General features: G+C 57.3%; 1 protein-coding gene across 1 annotated transcript in view; it reads left to right on the top strand.

The window, feature by feature from the left end:
* The window catches only part of SLC9A3R2 (solute carrier family 9, subfamily A (NHE3, cation proton antiporter 3), member 3 regulator 2), a 29138-nt gene that overhangs the window by 7308 nt on the left and 3698 nt on the right, over window positions 1-18132 (top strand). The window contains exons 3-4 of the mRNA XM_010002612.1: window positions 14713-14889; window positions 16632-16785. Of these exons, the coding sequence (XP_010000914.1) occupies window positions 14713-14889; window positions 16632-16785 (331 nt within the window). The remainder of the gene's footprint in view (window positions 1-14712; window positions 14890-16631; window positions 16786-18132) is intronic.

The raw sequence follows: 18132 nt of genomic DNA, 5'->3' as shown, positions 1-18132 counted from the left end.
AGGGTACCCTCGTCCCCCCGATCTGATGTGCGATCTGTAAACCCCCGGGTCTGGCTGGGCGGGTCCGGGCCGAGCAGCGCTGCCGGTACCGGGGGGTTCGGTGGAGCCGGGCTCGGGCTGTGCCCGCGGGGCTGGGGGTTGCTGTGGCACTGCGAGGAGGTGCTGGCAGCGATCTTAGCCTCGTCCTGCTGGATGCAATCCAGGTACGAGACGGGACACACTTCCCCACGGTGCTGCAAGGTGAAGAAAACAGAGCGTTGCTCGCTGTGCTGGAGCCTGCCAGGGTCAGCCCTGGCTCCTAGACCTGCGGTCCCACACACTTGCATACTCCCAGTGCCGTGGGGAGGGGGGTTTGGATGCAAAATGCTTCCTTAAATGTGGGCTGTGGCTGCGTCTTGTGACTCAGAACACCTGGAGCTGCGGGGCCAGAGGCTGAGCCGCAGCCTGCCTGCCTGGTGCCGGTGCGTGCCCCACGGAGGAGCTTGCCTGGGGGGTTATTTCTGTGCCGGGGCAGCACAGGAAGCCCCTCCCGGGGATTAGAGTATCCACCCCGCAGCAGAAACTTCCTCCGCCGCGATATTTTTAGTGAAAACACAAAGCAAGTGGAAGGGAGAGGGAGCAGGAGGCAGATTAGCATCGGGAGGAGCTGCTCCCTGCCAGAGCCTTTGTTCCTGGGGCCACGTGCTCCCAAGGGACACCCGGGACAGCAGGGTCACCCCTAGGGACCTGCCCCCCTCCCAGGGTGGGTGGGTGTTTGCATCCCAGCCCCTGGCCTGGCTGCAGAGCAGTGGTGATGCTGACACTGGGAGATGCTGCATGTGGTCCAGTCGGTGATGTTCCCTTCTGCATCCTTGAGGAATCAAAAGCTTTCCCTCAAAGTGATTGGAAAGCTGATATTAAATAGGAACTATTCCAGATGCAGCTTGCCCAGGCCTGGCCCCTCTGCTCTCAGGGCTGTGCTCCAGCAGCAGCTCTCAGGCTGGCTCCTCGCCAGCTCTTTAATGGTTCTGTTCAATAGCAGAAGTATTAAGTGGTTTTGAAGAAATTAAAAACCTGGCAGAATCAGGGCCTTCTGCATGTGCCCTGGCATCTGTGCAGAGCCTCTGCTGTGACTCTGCTCCATCCCTTGGAGTTTCTCCAGCCTGGTCAGGCTCGTGGTGCTGTTGTGGTGGAGGAAACCTTAAAACACTATGGGGTTAGGGTGGTTTTTTTGGGTTATCTATTTATTCCCTAAGACCCTGTCCTGGTTTGAGCCAGGACAGACCCAAAAAGAGCTGTGGAGGAGAGGACATGCCACACATTTCCAGCTTTTTTTCCAGTATTGTCCCTGGTGCCACCATGCAGCATGGCTGGATAAATCATCTCCTGGAGTTTGACCAGGGATGTAGCAATGCTGCAGGTCAGGGTGAATCCCACCTCCCCCCATCCTGCTCCTACCCCAGGCAGGAGGTGCTGGAATCACAGCATTGCTCCTGGGGAGTGGAAACATGCAGCAAAGGTGCCACGTGTATGCTGACTTACAGCCTGCATTCCCAGGCTGGAGGGAGTCAGGGTGTCCAGCTGCCAGCCAGGCAAAACAGTGAGGCTTTAAAGAGTAACTTTTAATCCCCAAGGCAAGACCCCTTTGCTGCCTGCAGCCCCAGCAGGGATGTGATGGCCATGGCATTGCCTCTCTGCCCTTCATCCCTGCCCCTTGGGTGAGGAGACTGAGGAGCAGTGATTTGCCCAGCACTGTTGGAGAGCTCAGTGTATAAGTTAAGCTCTGAATCAAACCAGTTTGTAGATGTGGTGCTTAGGAATGTGGTTCAGCTCTGGACTTGGTACAGTTAAGCTGATGGTTGGACTTGATGATCATAAAGGTGTTTTCCAGTCAGGATGATTCTGTGGTTGTGTTTGGCTCTTGGCTCTGTCTCCTGGTCTGGAGATTTTTCAGGCAGTGGTCTTGAAAGACTCCAGGTTGAGGTATGAGAGAAAATTAAACTTGTGATCACCAAAGGGTTTCTACAGGTCCACAGGTCTCTAAATGAGGGATTAAACCCCAAATTGTTGACATAATTATTTCTGGAAAGATCCATATTGTGCTTTAATTTCATTGAAGCTTTTCCCTGGACTCCTGAGTGTTGCAGTTCTACTGCTGGGTACATTTAAACAGTAACCAGACTTGGAGCTGGGTTTTGTTGGCTCAATGTCTCTTTTCCCACAAAAACCTCTGTGAGAGTTTGTCACCAGGTACAACAAACAGCTGGTAGATGTCTGTTAGTGGTGAGTCTGTGAAAGCCAAATGGCAAAGTAGTTTTATGAGTAAGGGGATGGTAAAGGTGGTTCCCATAGTTACTGGTGGCCACTGGTGTGTGGGGCTGACTTGTGGGCATCTTGGGCTCTGACTGGCTGGCCAGTGATGGGTCTTTCACTTGGTAGGATATCCATCCCTGGCACTGAGCTGTTCTGAGTGCTGCCCCAAGGCTGGGGATGCTGGAGAAAGGGGCAGGAGCAGCAGAGGGCTGGTGTCAGGAAAAAACTACCTGCTGCAAACCTGGTTCAGTGGGGCAGGAGCCTGCCCACCCTGTGGTGTTTTGTGGTTAAACCCTCTTATGGGGACTAATCCCGTTAAAGAAACACGTTAAAGAGCACCACAAAAGGCAGCAGGAGGGCTAATCCCCCTGCTCCTGCCTTGGCAGGCTGGGCTTCTACCTCTGGCTGTGCTGCAGCAGCTCTTCCTGCAGCCCTTGGGACCAGGGCAGTGTCACCAGCTGGAGTAGTGTCCCCTGGGCTGGGATGCTCCACTGTGGGATGGGTTTCCAGTGGCTTTTCCCAAGCTCCTGCCTTGCCATGGACAGTGCAGGTCTGGCTTGCTTGCACCAGGCTGGCAATCCCCCGTGAGCAGCCAAAGGCCATCCTAGGTAAATCAGTTAATTCAGGCCCTAGGGTTGTTCACGGTGAGTGGGATTTAATTAAGACAAGCCCTAATTAGTTCTTAGCAGGGTGAGTAGTCTGCTTTGCATGGAAGAGTTTCTCTGCTCTTGTCCAGCAGCTGTTAAAGAGCTTGGGGCTCCCCTGGACATGGGGGACTGAGGTGGTCCAGGGGATGGGGTACCTGGAGCCCCCCTGTTGTGCTGCAGAGCAGTTCAGGGCGGGTGGGATGGAAGAGTTGCCTCTTGCTGCTCCTGGCAGCACCTGCTGAGCTCCACTGTGCTCCCACATTCATCTTTCGGCTTTGCAGTCCCTTGCTGGGGCTGTTCCTGGGGCAGCCACTTCCCCTGTGGCTTTCTGCTCCTCTGCAGCCCTTCCTGGTGGCCCCGGGGTGCTGGGAGCCCCGTGGCTGGCACCGGCGGGTGCTGGCACCGCTTTATCGGCGGGAGCAGCCGGAGCCTGGCGCTGCTCCCCGGGTTATCGTGGGAGATCCTCCTGCTCTCTGGGAAACCCACTTTGTCCTGGGGCAGCCGTGGGGCTTTGGCAGAGATGTCTCCAAGCCTCCTTATCTGCCCCAGCATGGAGGTGCTGTTCAGCTGCCTGGGGTGGAGATAAACCCCAGCCCCTGGCCCCAGGAGCAGCAGCTGGGTGCTGGGCTCCCCCAGCCTTGGGCAGGCGAGCAGCACCTCCTTGGCTTCTTGGTTTTGAGGAGCTGGGTTCCAAGTGTCACTTCTGAGCTGTGCCCCGCAGCAGGGCAGGCTGAGTGAGCCCCGATCTGCCCGGATTGCATCAGGTCACCCTTTGCCCCTGTGTTTTCCAGGGGTGATGTGGGATGGAGCTGGTGCTGGCATTTTGTGCTGGTGGCTGTGGAGGGAGGGTCGAGTTGTGGGGGGAGGTTGGGGAGAGCCCCAGGCAGAGCCAGAGTCTTTGGGTGCTGTGTCTGGATCAGCTCCATGGGCAGATCTTGTGCAAAAGCCTTGAGTTGTGTGGTTTTGGGAGGAGGGGGTGTTGCCATGTCATGCTGAGGGTGAGGAGAGAGGCCCCTCACTGCTTCTGCTTCTCAGAAAATTGCACCCCTGGGTATTTTATTGCGGGGGTTTTCAAGACAAAAGACCTCACAGTTGGTTAACCCCAAGCCCGGGTGCCACAGGGCTGCCTTTGCTTGCAGTGTTTGGAATGCAGAGGATGTTTGGGGCCCTCCCCCTGCCCCGTTTCCTCCAGAGAGCCTGGCCAAGACAAATATTGGTAGTAAACTGTTGAACTTCCCTGGTCCCGATGCTCCCCGGCACTCACAGAGCAGGGCCTGTTCTCCCCTTCCCCAGGCAGGGGCTGGACTGGGGGATGCAGATGTGTCCCCATGCTGGGGACAGCTGGGAGGTGTGCAGGGGGTGTGCAGTGTGCTCTGGGGAGCTGGAGCACCTGTGGGGCTGCACCCCACTCATCCTGCCCTACACCCATCCCACCCAACCCCTCGGCCTGGGCTTGGTGGTGCAGAGGGGGGAGAAGATGGGCCTCAAAGGACCAGGATGATAGCTTGTGTGGTCTCTCTCCCACCCTGCTTGTGCTTTATTGGGCTCTAAGTCTAAATATAACACCCCTGAGCTCCTGGGGGCTGGGGGAGGCTCTGGGGGGAGGAGCAGGAGCCATGTCCTTGCTGGTCCATGGTGCAGAGCAGGGGCTTCCCTGTCTCGTGTTGCACCCCTTGGCTAATACTGGCTTTCTGCAGGATTGCATCCTGTCCCCAAAAATCCAGCTCTTGGGGCAGCTCTCTGGGGTTGGTGCTGGGCTGTGGATTGGAGGAGGCAGCTGTGGGACTGGGGTTTGGTACATGTCCCCCAGGTCCCACACAGGTGGCAGTGTGGCTGTTCAGGGGAAAAGACAGGAGTGAAGAGCCTGAGTACCCTCAGCCCTTGGGAAGATACCTTTCCTTCCCTGGGTGTCATGGGGTGTCTGGTGTTTCCTGGGGAGGGACTGGAGCTCCCTGCCATGTCACTGAGCCCCTACCACCCTGAGGGGGTTTCCCTGAGCATCACTGGTGCCAAGCTGGCTGCAGTGGGAGTGCCAAGCTGGTACACTGGGGTTCCTGCTCATGCCCCGGGGCTGGTAAAGGCAGCAAAGGGTGCCAGTGTTAAGGAATGGTTTGGTGGTTGCCCAAGGCCTGGCCTCACTGAGCAGCTGAGAGTCCAAAGGGCAGGTCAGCACGGGGGGGAGGGTCAGTGGATTGATCCTGTGTGGCTTGGCCAGAACCTGTGGGAGGTGCTTTGGGTCCTGCTCTGGACAGGAGGCTCCCTTTGGGATCTGTCATCTGTTCTCAGCATGGTGCTAAGGCTGTGGAGGTTTGCTGCTGTGGGTGGCAGTTTTGCCTCTGTTTTGGGGTGCCACAGGGCATGTCTCTGCCTGAGGGTGCAGCACAGGCTTAGGGATGCTCTTTCCCAGCATCTCCCACTGCCTTCCCACCATCTGTAGCAATCCCTCATTGTGCCCCAGGGAGTCCGTGGCCAGTGTGGGAAGGACTTTTCCCCCTGTTCCTGCAGCTTGAGCTGTGGTTTGAGCCTTGCACAGAGCAACCAATGGTCCTTGCCTCCTTTCCCTCCTACGCGCCGGAAAACGGATCCCTCTGGATCTGGTGAGATCCCTTTGCGTCTAGAGTGGAGATCCCATGTTTCTCCTCTTGGACAAATCCAGCCTGCCAGGGTCTGTGCTGCTGCCCTGTGTGGTCCTGGAGCAGGGGAGCTCACTGGTATCCTGGCTGTGCATTCCTTTGGCAGATTCTGCTGGAAAAGTTGTCTCTCTTACAGAAAGCACATGCACGTGGCGGTTCTGGGCTCCTCCATCCTCCCTCCCCAGCTCTCCCTGGGCTGAGCCAGCTGCTCCCTGCTCCCAGCCAAGCTGGAGCTGCTGTTCCTGGCTCCAGCCCTGCCTGGGGGGAGCGTGGATGCCGTTGCTGGCTCAGGCTGCTCCAGCGCCAGCAAAGGCGGGGGGTGTGTGGGGGGTGGCGGTGGAAGCTGCTGCTTGTGGCTGAGAAATTCCCCAGCTGTGGAGTTGCCGAGCAATGGCTGGGAAAGCTCTGCTGGAGGCACCGCTGCTGGGGGGGGGGGGATCAGCTGGACCCCGTGGAGCTGGAGCAGCCGCCTTTCCTGGGGGATGGGGCTGTTGGGGACCTTTGCCCAGGGTTGTCCCTGCTGAGGACACGTGCTCCTCCCCGGGACGTGGCCCCTGCCACAGCCCCTCTCCTGAGAAGCTCCTTTGTGCTCAGGGATTTCCATAATGCCGCAGCACAGCGCCGGGGATTTCAGAGCGGGGCAAATCCGGGCTTACCCCCTCGCCTTAGGGCAGCAGCAGCTGAGCCCGGGCTCGTGTTTCTTTGGCAGCAAAGTCCTGAAAGGTGAAGCACTGATGGAGGCAGCAGCGAAAGGCTTTCCCCAGGCAGGAGCTGTGCTGTCCCTGCCTGGCAGCTCTGTCACCATGGGCTGGAGATGAGGCGTCCTCCCCACCCTTCACATCCTTCCTCCTCTTATTTTCTCCTGCCCAGGAGTTTCTCAGGATAAGAACCTTCTGTGGTGTGTGTGGCCTGGCCCAGGTCGGGCAGGGTGCTGGCACAGCTGCCCTGCTCTCCCCTGGGATGTGCATCCCATGGGGCTGAGCAGGGACCACATTGGGGTGCATGGGCTTGGGGGGTACTTTGGCAGGTGGCTCAGGGAGGGTCTGGACCTCTTCTTCATCCTGCAGTGCAAGGGAACAGTGAAGGACCTCATTAGGTTTTTTCCAGTTGCTTTTGTGTTGCCTTGGAAAGGGCTGTTGGGGCTGGGGGTCACCAGTGACAAGCTACACTGTCCCTTCTGCTGTGTCTGAGATGGCTGCAGGGCTCAGGCTGAGTGTCCCTGAGGACAGTGGGTCCCTTCTCTGTGGCTGGAAGGAGCTGTCCTGTGGGCACAGGGTTTCCATTGCATGGCCAGTTCCCCCCTGTTGCCAGGTCCACTGCTGGGCTGTGGCCAAGGGCAGAGCAGGGCCCTGACATCACCCCGGCTGGCACAGCCAGCACCACTTGGTGCTCCCATGGATGTGCTGGGTGGGGAGCTCCATCCACTCTGGGGGCTGGAGACTCACCCGTGGAAAATATCCAAATTGCCCTATCAGCTGTGGTTTGGCTCTGGGTCCTGCTGAGAACCCAGGGCTGGATGGTTTCCACTGCTAATTGGAGTGGCTCAGCTGCCATCCTCCCACCCTGTGAGCTGTGCCTTGGCACAGCAGTGCCAGGAGGCATCCAAAGGGCCCTGGGTGTGTGTGCTGGTGCAGCCCTGGGCTGGTGTGAGGATGCTGGGGCAGCACTGCTGGTGCTGGTGGGGGAAACAGCACAAATCTCAATTATCTTTTGTCTTAAAAAAAACCCCAAACAAACAAAACAGGTTTTTTAAAATGTGCCTCTCACTCAGACCCAGCAGGAGCAATGCACATGATTGGAGGAATTTGAATAATGAAAGTAATTTAAATAAGGTACAAAGGCTCAGACCTGGTGTTTGGGGCTGGCAGGTGAGGTGCCTGGCACTTGGGGTCAGTGGTGGCACAAAGTTTTGACATGGATGGTAGCACCACAGCAGTTGGTAGTAAAGGAACCTTCAGCTCTCCCCTCGGTGGTATTTGAGATCAATCTGCTCGTTTTGGGGGGATCACAGACACTGTGCCCACAGGTATTTCATGGCAGATCAGCCTGTGCTTTTCTCTCTGGGCAGTGATTGTCTCGGGCAGTGCCCCTGGGGAGCAGCTGAAGCTTTGTCCTGGCTGTGACATGGAGACAGCCCGGGCTGCCCAGGAGATGCCAGGAGCCAGTGTTGGTCAGGCTGTGGGTTTGTGTGTGAAGAACAAAGTGAGGTTTTTTCCTCTTTTGACCGCTGGTGTGGGAGCTGAACACCTCAGCCTGCAGGGAGGGTGGGAGTTCAGACTTGTGGCCGTGTAAAAATGGAAGCAGGTTGTTTACTGGAGCTGCTCCTTCCCGAGGATTTATTCCTGGCCTGGGTGGTGGAAAACCTCCGAACCACCCCCCTTTGCAGGTGGAAAACCTCTCAATTGCCCCCTTTCTGCAGATGCTGGGGGGGGATGGTCTCCACCCAGGGCACCCCGGGGTGCTGGACCCCCCACCCTTCCCCCTGGGTGCTGGCAGCCCAGCCCTGCGGGGACGGGACCTCGTGTGTAATCGGTGGGTCCTGCCGTCCCACCAGCCCCGGCTCCCCTTCCCCCTCCTTTATTTATAGCATTACAGCCAACATCTGGAGTTGGCGCTGCCTGCGGGCCGGGGCTGGAGCTGGGGGAGCGTGTGCGGCCGGGAGGGGGATGGAAAAGCCCCCGAGCCCTTTCCCCGCAACGCGCGGGGGCCGCCGCATCCCCGCGTGGGGCTCAGCACCTCCCGGGCGCTGGGAAACCCTGGGAAGCGGCTTCGCTCTGCTTTTCCCGGTGCTTCCAGGCCCGGGGGAGCTTTGCCTCCCCCTCCCTCGCAACGCTGCCGGCTCGTCCCCCTCCCCGGCTGCGTTTTGGAGGCTCGTTTGACATTTGCCACCAGCTCCGTGTGTGTCCCCGCCGAGTGTCACCGAGGTCCCGCTGCCCCGGGGGGATGCAGGGCTACAATAGCCCCTTTTTCTGGTGCGGTTTTAATGGGAGAATTTGAGTCACTCCTGGGGGAAGGGGGATGCAAACCCGCCCGGCTGCAGCGGGCGGCGGGTCCCGCTCCTGCCCCGGTACCAGCCCCGGTACCAGCCCCAGTACCAGCCCCGGCCTCCCGGCCAGCAGGGCAGCCCTGCTGGGAGCTCCTGCTTTTCCCACCTCTCCTCCTCTTTCTCACCTGAAAAGCAGCGGGTTTTGGGGATGTGGGGACCTCCCCCCTTCCCAGATCAGGGCGGGGAGCATCTGTTTAAAGCTCAGTGCACCCCTCATCCGAGCGGAGGCAGCAGCCTCGCAGCTTCCAACAACATTAATTGCCACTATTATTACCACAAAGCTCGCCCGCGGCTCAGCTCGGCTCCTGCATCCCCCTCTCTCCCCCTGCATCCCTCTCTCCCCCTGCATCCCCCTCTGTCCCCCCTGCATCCCCCTCTCTCCCCCTGCATCCCTCTCTCCCCCTGCATCCCCCTCTGTCCCCCCTGCATCCCCCTCTCTCCCCCTGCATCCCTCTCTCCCCCTGCATCCCCCTCTGTCCCCCCTGCATCCCCCTCTCTCCCCCTGCATCCCTCTCTCCCCCTGCATCCCCCTCTGTCCCCCCTGCATCCCCCTCTCTCCCCCTGCATCCCTCTCTCCCCCTGCATCCCCCTCTGTCCCCCCTGCATCCCCCTCTCTCCCCCTGCATCCCTCTCTCCCCCTGCATCCCCCTCTGTCCCCCCTGCATCCCCCTCTCTCCCCCTGCATCCCTCTCTCCCCCTGCATCCCCCTCTGTCCCCCCTGCATCCCCCTCTCTCCCCCTGCATCCCTCTCTCCCCCTGCATCCCCCTCTGTCCCCCCTGCATCCCCCTCTCTCCCCCTGCATCCCTCTCTCCCCCTGCATCCCCCTCTGTCCCCCCTGCATCCCCCTCTCTCCCCCTGCATCCCTCTCTCCCCCTGCATCCCCCTCTGTCCCCCCTGCATCCCCCTCTCTCCCCCTGCATCCCTCTCTCCCCCTGCATCCCCCTCTGTCCCCCCTGCATCCCCCTCTCTCCCCCTGCATCCCTCTCTCCCCCTGCATCCCTCGGTGGTTGCTGCCTGCAGTGGAGAAGCCAAAGTGCAGGGGATGGAGAGGTCCTGGCTGGAAGTGGGGCAGCAGGGATGGGACAGTGAGGTCCTGAGCTGTGTCCCTTGTCCCCCCGGGCCATCCTGGTGTCCCGAGATGGCCGCGGAGAAGAATGGGAGCCCGGTGTGAGGCCCTGCTGGTGGAGGTTTCCTTTGCAGGGAGCAGGAGAGCAAAGGAGCCATTTTCTGACCGAAACCACATGTGGAAGGAAAGGAGACGCCAGGGGAGCTGACTTAAAAGAAAATGTTAACAATGTAAATTAGTCAGGAATGCTCCTGCCTGCGTTTTGTCCAGGAGCAGAGGCGGGAAGGTCTGAGGTGTGGCAGGGTGATCCAGAGCCAGGAGCGTATCCAGACCCTGCAGTTCCTCACAGCGGGGATTAAATCCTCTTTGGCTGCACCCAGGAAAGGGCAAATCCCACTGGGCTGGGCAGTGGGAGCAGCCCTGCAGGCAGCAGTGGGTGCAGAGTGCTGCAGGCCGGGGTCCCAGGCGGGGCTGAGCTGATTAGGTGCCAATCCATGATCTCCAGGGATTACGTGCAGTGACGGAGCTGGGATGGCTCCGGGCTCAGTGTGAGCAAAATCCCCAGGGCAGGGGTGGTGAGTGGGGCTGAAGCTCCCATTCCCATTGCCAAGGGACATCCAGGCTGTGCATCGTGGCTTCGTAGCATCGGTCTGCAGGAGCTGCTCTGCCCCACGGGCTGCCCATGGTACTGACCCGGCCCCTAGAGTAATTCTGTGTCTGTTCTTGTGTGTGTGCTCCTTCCTCCTCTTCCTCCTCATCCTCCTCTCCTGAAAGACCCAGGAAAAACTGCGTGTCCATGCTGTCCTGGTGTTTTACTCCTGGAATAATTCCCTAGAGCTTAACTGAGGTTTTGTAGCCCCCCGTGGGGCAGAGGGGCTGGGGATGCTCCTGGGACCCGACCTTTGAGCATCCCAGGAATGGGGAGACTTGTGGCCTTTTGGGCTGGGCTATCCCAGGCTGCCTATCCCAGCAGGTTTGCAGCATCCCTGTTCTGGCTCCAAAGCACATGCCTGTGTGACATGGTCTTTGAAAGAAGCCCTTTTCATCCCTGTTTCTGCTCCAGGTCGGGCTGCAGGTGATGGTTTGAAGGCACAGGGAGTCTGGGGAGTCAGGACCCGTGGGGAAGGCAGCAGTGGTGGGATCACTGCAGGGATCTGCTTGGGGGTGGCACAAAGTCTCTGCTGTGGTGTCCCAGTATCCCCAAGGGTTATGGGTTAGCTTAGGGGACCCTGGAGAGCCAAGGGGTGTCCCTGAGGGTCCCTGGCTCCCAGCAGCATCACTGGAAACAAGAGAAGGAAAAACAAAATCAAAGGCTGCAAGAGCTGCCATGAGATTGTGAGAGCTGGCAACACCCAACCAGAGGGGTTTTTTGTTATTATTGAAAGCATTTCATTGTTGTTTAATGTCCTGTTTGTGCATTTTTAATTGGACCAGCCTGAACAGCATTTTTGAAAGCTTTTTCTTTGTAAAACAGGGATGATTTGCCTCCAGCAGCAGCTCCAGGGCTGGTGTGGCAATGCCACTTATCCTCCAAGGAGCATTTATCTGCACACACATACCTGTGGCTGGGTACAGACACTGATGTTGGAGGTGGAATATGACATGCTATCCCACTGCTTCTTCATCCAGTTGATGAAGTCAGTGCCCACTGGTAGTATCTGGATTCTTAGAAAAAAATATAAATCTTTATTTTACAGGGTTTTTTCTGCATCCATTTTTTCCCCCCATGCAAACAGGGAAAGAATACAGTTAATTTTTGCTGCTTTCTAGTATGCACGTGGATCTAACTTACCCAGGCTGACTTTTATGTTCTTGGTGTGTGAAAGGGCAGTGAAGCCTCCTCCAGAGCAACACCAAAGCATTTCTGCAGGGGTGAGTGCTGGTGGGTTTCTGGGGAGCCTAGATAACATGCTGGTGTCACAGGGAAGGCCTGGTCACAGGGCTTGGGTTTCACAAAGGCAAAATCCCCCCCGGGAGCTTGGGAAATAACTTCCCAGAACACAACCAGGGAAACGTTGGCACCGGTCGAAAAGAAAATAAATAGCAGAGCTGGCAGGAGCTGCAGCAGCTCCGTGTCAACACAGCGTGGAAGTGCAGCTTGAGCATGTGCTGGGGGAGCTGAGGGGGGTGTTGGGGTTTGCTCAGTCCCAGAGAGGGGCTTTGCACAGACCTGCTCCCAGGCCTGGTTTTTCCAGTGGCCGAGGGTTGCGTTTGTCAGGGGGTTTAAGAGCCCAGTAAAAGCCCCAGCTCATCTGTGGGAGGATAAGCAGTTTTGCCTGAGGATTTCTGCTCAGAGCAGATGCTGAATCGGGATTTTATTTATTTAATTTTTAAAATCAAAGATCTTGGATTAATTTCATTCAAGGGCCTTTGAATTCCAGATGCTGTGGTAGAAGCCGAGCAAGCAGGACAGGGCACTGGTCACCACCCTTGCATCCAAGGGGGTCCTGAAGATGCTGCTTTCCCCCGTGTGGTTTGTTTATTTTGGGTGATTTGATTTCACTGGAGATTCTGGGGGATCCCACTGGCATTCCCAGGGGAGCCCTGAAGTGGAGGGACTGGCCCTGCTGGCTCTTCCCCTGCCAAGCCCAGGGACCTCCAGGCTGGGACGGTGGCCACAGTGTGGCACGTTCAGGTGACTTTTTTTGCTGCTTCTGATCCTGTAAAAATGGAGCAAGAGGAAAACTGCCTAAAAAACCCACTTCTAAACACAAGCAGGTGATAGCAGAGGTGTTCTCCTGTGCTCACAGATGTCCTCCCTTCCCCTCCCTGCACAGAGCCCCGTGCATCCCTCAGGGCCGAGCGCTCGGACCCTCTTTGGCAGGTTGAATCATTTCCTGTTTTCCTCAGTTGTTTGAAGAACTCCCAGACAAGCTGGAAACGTTGGCCCGTGGGGTGAACTGGCTGTGCTGGGGCCATGGGAAACACACAGGCGTGCTCAGGCTGCAGGGGGAGAGGATGATCCCTGGGAGCCCTGCCTGGCTGCAGGGGGGGAGCTCTGGCTGTCCCAGAGCTGAGCTCCATCCACCAGCAGATGTTGCACTGGGGATTCTTCCCTTGTAGGATCCATCCGTGTCTTGAGGTGTTGATGCCAAGAGCAGCTCCCCAGGCACGTGCCCATTGGTGTCTTTTCCTCCAGACCTTGTCCTGGAAGCATCCACAAGTGCTGTGTGAACTCAAGCACTCTGTGAGATTTTTCTTGCAGCTCCTTTTAAAGTTGTTTTTAAAAAAACCTGTGTTGTCAAGTGGATCTCTGTAAATGTTCAGGTAGAGTTTGCAGCTGGTCTGAGCGAGCCCTGATGCTGGTGATGGGCTCTGCTGCTGGTGACTCTTGTTGGCAAGTGCTTTTTGAAGATTTTGGTGCTCTGACCCTGAGGAGTCAGGGTGGCCAAGGTGTCCATCCTGTGCCAGGACAGCAGCACCCATCCCCAGGGCACACCCCTAAAGCCTGGGACACGCACTTGGTGCTGGGGGAGTGTCCAAGCCATGGTCACAGCTTGTGGCACAGGGACACGTGTTCTCTGTGGCACAAACTGGGTGTTTCTTGTTGGGATTAGTTGGGTTTATGTCTCGTTCTCTGCTGCCTCTGTCCCCTGCCAGTGGCAGTGGTGTTACCCCAGGAGCTGCCACCGTGGGCAGTTCCAACAGGAAGGCAGCAAGGCATGTCAGGGCCCTGGAGCATTCTATGGAAGGAGGACATCCCTGGGCATGATACAGGAGAGGAGGGGGTGCAGGTTTGGTGTCTCGTGTTTGGTGCCTCTTGGCCAAGGGAGGAATGTGGGGGAAATTACCACCTGGGTTTTTAATTTGGAAGGAAAGGCTGTAAGGGATTTCACCATAATTGTGATCTGTGAAAGTAAGGTCTGCTGGCAGGAGGGAAGTGGCATTTCATAGAATCACAGACTGGTTTGGGTTGGAAGGGATCTTAGAGATTAACTTGCTCCACCCCCCTGCATGGGCAGGGACACCTCCCACCAGCCCAGGCTGCTCCAAGCCCCATCCAACCTGCCCTTCAACACCTCCAGGGATGGGGCAGCCACAGCTTCCCTGGGCAATCTGGGCCAGGCTCTCACCACCCTCACAGTAAAGAATTTCTCCCTTGTATCTAACCTAAATCTCCCCTCTTTCTGCTTGAAACTGCTCCCCCTTATCCTATCCCTCCCTGTCCCAAGTCCCTCCCCAGCTTTCCTGGAGCCCCTTCAGGCACTGGAAGCTGCTCTAAGGTCTCCCTGGAGCCTTCTCTTCTCCAGGCTGAACACCCCAACTCTCCCAGCCTGGCTCCAGAGCAGAGCTGCTCCAGCCCTTTTGATGAAATAGTAGATTTCTTTTAATGAAAGATTAAAACTCAGCCACAGGGGGTGTGGGTGGAAGGGAGCAGCTGTATCTCTGAGGTAGCTCTTGCCAGGGACATGGGGCTGGGCTGGAGCTGGTGGGAAGAGCAGCACCTGGGAGAATGCAATGGGTCTGGCAGGGCTGGAGAAAAGCTGGGATTTGTTGCTGTCCTGGCCACTCATCCTAGAAAAAGCTCAGCCTTTCTGTGCTGCAGGAGATGTCAGGCCTGGGGTCTGTCACCCTGGAGCCCCTCCCTGGGTGATTGTACCCATGGGTGATGCCACTGGGACCAAGGGCATGGAAGTGCCTTAAATAAATAACTAAGGTTAATCTGGTGTCTGAGTGAGCAGAACTTCCCTGGGCTCTGAGGTTTGGTCCCTCCCTGCCCAGGGCTGTGGCTGCTGCTGGGGGTGGGGGGTCTTGCTCTATGGTTGGACTTTATCTGGGCTGCTTCTGGAGAAGGAAATGCATTTTTTGTTTTGTTTTAATTTTTCTGGAATGGTTTTGAACAATTGATTCTCTAAAATAGACTCAATGAGAGGAAATTCATTTGTTAACCTGTCCCTGTGCAGGGGAACGGGAGGACAGGGTGCAGATACGGTGCTTCCTCGGCAGCTTTATTTATGGTTGCATCTGCTTTAGAGCAAAACCAAGCCTGTAAATTAAATGCCTTGTCTCCCCTCTCCGTTCCTCAGGATTTAAACGGGCAGAAGGAGCTGTGCCCACGTCTCTGCCACCTGAAGAAGGGCCCCAATGGCTACGGCTTCAACCTGCACAGCGAGAAGTCGCGGCCGGGGCAGTTCATCCGCTCGGTGGATCCCGACTCCCCCGCCTCCCGGGCAGGGCTGCGGCCCCAGGACCGGCTGGTGGAGGTAACAGCACGGGGCTCTGGTGCCTGTCTAGAGACTAATCTAATTCTGTCCTGTCTAGTGTAATCCCCCTGCTCTGTGTGTAGTCAGGCACAGCTATCGTTTTTAGGGCTCACTGTCTTGCCTTGAGCAGCCCTTCCACCCCTGCACTGCGGGAGCACCTGGGTGTCCCTGCTATAAAAGCTAAACCCAAAGCACCCTCCTGCTTCCTACCCCCATAAATAATTATTCCCCAGCCGGTGGGAACTGCTGCCTCTTCCCAGCACCTGAAAGTTTAATGGCAGGAGCGGGACGCGGCGGCAGCTCCCGGCAGCGCCGTGTCACCGCGAGGGGCTCTCTGGTTTATTTATGGCTGCTTGGCCAGGTGCCCGGCGCACACAAAGCGGCGAGGGGTGAGCTGGCCAGCTCAGAAACATGATCCCCCTCCCTTCCCTGCTCTTTGGGGCTTCCATCAATATTTGATGCCCCCCCTTCAAGCCCTGCCAGCCCGCGTGCCGCCTGGCTGAGCTCGAGCGAGGGTGAGGACGGGGCGTGGACCAGGGTGACCTGGGGTGGCAGGAGGATGGAGCAGGGTTAGGAGGCAGCAGCTGAGGTTGTTGGTGAGATGTGAAGCCTGGGGAGGGGAATTTCCTTTTCCATCCCAGCCCTTGTAGGCATATCCTGGCCTTCGGGACCTGCTTCTGCCCCAGGTTGGTGTTCAGGCATCCCAAATGCCAGTTTGCAGCTGGCCCAGCTCAGGCTCACCTGGCTTGGCACTTGATGGTGGGGACAAGCTACTGCTGCCTCCGGATGGTGTTCATTCCCTCCCCCAATGCTCAACTCCATGAATTTGCAGCCAGAAGGACCATGGCTGGACCAGGACCAGCCTCATCTGCTGTCCTGCTTCCCTGGAATTCCCTGCTGCCATGCTCAGCTCCCAGAGGGCTGCTGGGATGGGGTTCCCCTTGCTCCCTGGTATTTTTTTGCCTCAGGGTCTGATGCAGGAGAAGTGAGTTAGTTACCACATGGCACTGTTGTCCCATGAGCTGACAACTTTGGATGCCAAAGGCAGGACGAGCAGCAAAGGGTGGGTTGAGCTTTGCTGGGATGAAGCATTGTGAAGACTTTATGGCAGAAAAGTGAGTCCAGCAGCGAGGGGCTGGGCAGTGCAGAGACCTTGTCCCCTGGCAGGGACAAAGGGTGATTCATTCACCACTACAAACAATGCCTTGAAATCACAATTGTCCCTTGCTGCAGGGAACAATCAGGAGCAGAGGATCACATTCCCTGGTAGGTCCTGGCTCACCCGCAGGGAAGGGAGAATTGAATCCATGCAGCAGGCACGGGGACATGGGTAGTCCACAATTTTCCATTGTGGAGGGGTGAACGATGATGTGGTGATGCTGGGGAGCAGGACACACGGGTGGCACCCAGCCCACTGCCTGTGGTTGCACCCCAGAGGCAGCCTGAGATGCCTGAGGCCTATTCAAGGTGGAGGCTGGGCAGGGAGAGCTGTTTGGTAGGGCCAGGGAGGGCGAGGTGATGGCAGAGCCCGGGGGCTGGGATTCCCAGTGCTTGGGATGTGGGCAGAGGCTCGAGAGGGAAAGGAAGAAGCCTGTAGCCTTCCTGTCATCCCAGCAGTAATTAAAAAAGGAAGATCGCAGCCCTTAGGGGAAGAGGAGGCTGCTCTGGGGGTTTGTGAGCCAGGAGCAGCAGCTCTGCTGTGGGGGGACACAGGCTGGGGTTCTGACGCCGTCGCTTCGCAGGTGAACGGGATAAACGTGGAAGGGCTGCGGCACTCGGAGGTCGTGTCCCACATCAAGGCCCGGGAGAGCGAAGCCAGGCTCCTGGTGGTGGACCCTGAAACAGATGAGTACTTCAAGAAGCTGGGGGTGACCCCCACAGAGGAGCACAGCAAAGGTGAGACCTCGCTTTCCCTGGGCTGCTCTGTGACTCACTGTGCCATGGGTGGGATTCCAGACGTGAGGGAGACTCATGTTTCCCTTCTGTCTCATCCCTCAGTGGTTTCCTGAGCACCACCCAGCTATTTATACAGTGAGAATGCTTCCTAATCTAGCCAAAAAAACCCATTTGTTGTTTTTACATGGGGAATAATTAACTTGGGAACTTGCTGCCACTGAGGTAGAGCCTGATGGGATCTGGGGGGAACTTGGGCTGAGCCATGAGCTGGCAGGGGGATGCTTTGGTTGGGGCTGGGAAGCCTCTGGTGGCCTTTCCTCCAGCCCCTCTGTTTTCAGCTGCAGCACCCACACCCTGGGAGACCAGGGTGGACCGCAGGGTTCAGGAGCAGAGCAGTCTGCCTGGGGTGCTGGGCTGGGGCCTTGGGAATGTGCCATAAATCCTGCTTTGCCCCGGCACAGGGGCGATGCCGGGTGCTCTGGGACACGTTTCATGCCCCGGCAATCACAGGGATGGATCTGGCAGGGAATGTTTGTCTTGCTGTTGAAACCTGGCAGAGAAAGCTGCTGGTCTGCTCCCCAACCTGCCCTGCTGCAGCACCCCTGGGGCAGGGATTGGGTCCTTTCCACCCCAGCTGAATGGGAAGCTCCGTTTCCCAATCCAGCTGCTCCCGATCTGCTCTGCACCCTGGCTCCCTTGGGTGCTCAGTGGGGAGATTTATCTGAGGAAAAGGATCAAACAATGCAGTGAAGCTCACAGGGCCAAAGCGGTGTCAGATGCTGTGTGCCTGTTCCAGGAGGAGCTGGGGTGATGGAGGAGCCATGAAGGAGCCCTTGTTCCCCGGGCTGGGGACACAGGCAGGGCTGTGGGGTGCAGGGGGTCCCCAGCCTCTGCCCATCCTGCAGCTCTTGCTGCTGCCTCCACATGTTTCTTGGAAATGACAGGTTGGGTCTGCCTGGCTGCTGTCACAGCCTGTGCTGGGGACAAAGTACTCTGGTTCAGTCTGTTTGCAGGATGAGAGGAAATGATAACTGAGCTCTTTAGTGAAACTGCTCTGACCCAAGCTGACCATTCCAAAGGCTTTCAGCTGATCCAAAGCACTCCAGCCTTTTAGCCAGGAGTGTATTTTATGACTCATAGAACCATGGAAAAGACCTTTAGGATCATCAAGAGCTCTGTACCCTTCAGGAGTAAGGAAATAGAAAAGTATTTCCAGACATGCCAAATCTTGACATTATTTTAAGTCCAGTTCCATCTCAGTATTGCTTGTGACTTGAAGCTTGCTTCTTATTTAGATCTCATGATCTTTCAGCTTCTTACAGTGCCAGAGATTTGAGCATCATTCCG

This window comes from Chaetura pelagica, unplaced genomic scaffold (genome assembly GCF_000747805.2).
Source record: "Chaetura pelagica isolate M959 unplaced genomic scaffold, ChaPel_1.0 scaffold438, whole genome shotgun sequence".
Classification (NCBI taxonomy): Eukaryota; Metazoa; Chordata; class Aves; order Apodiformes; family Apodidae; genus Chaetura; species Chaetura pelagica.
This window is presented reverse-complemented; position numbering and strand designations above follow the sequence as displayed.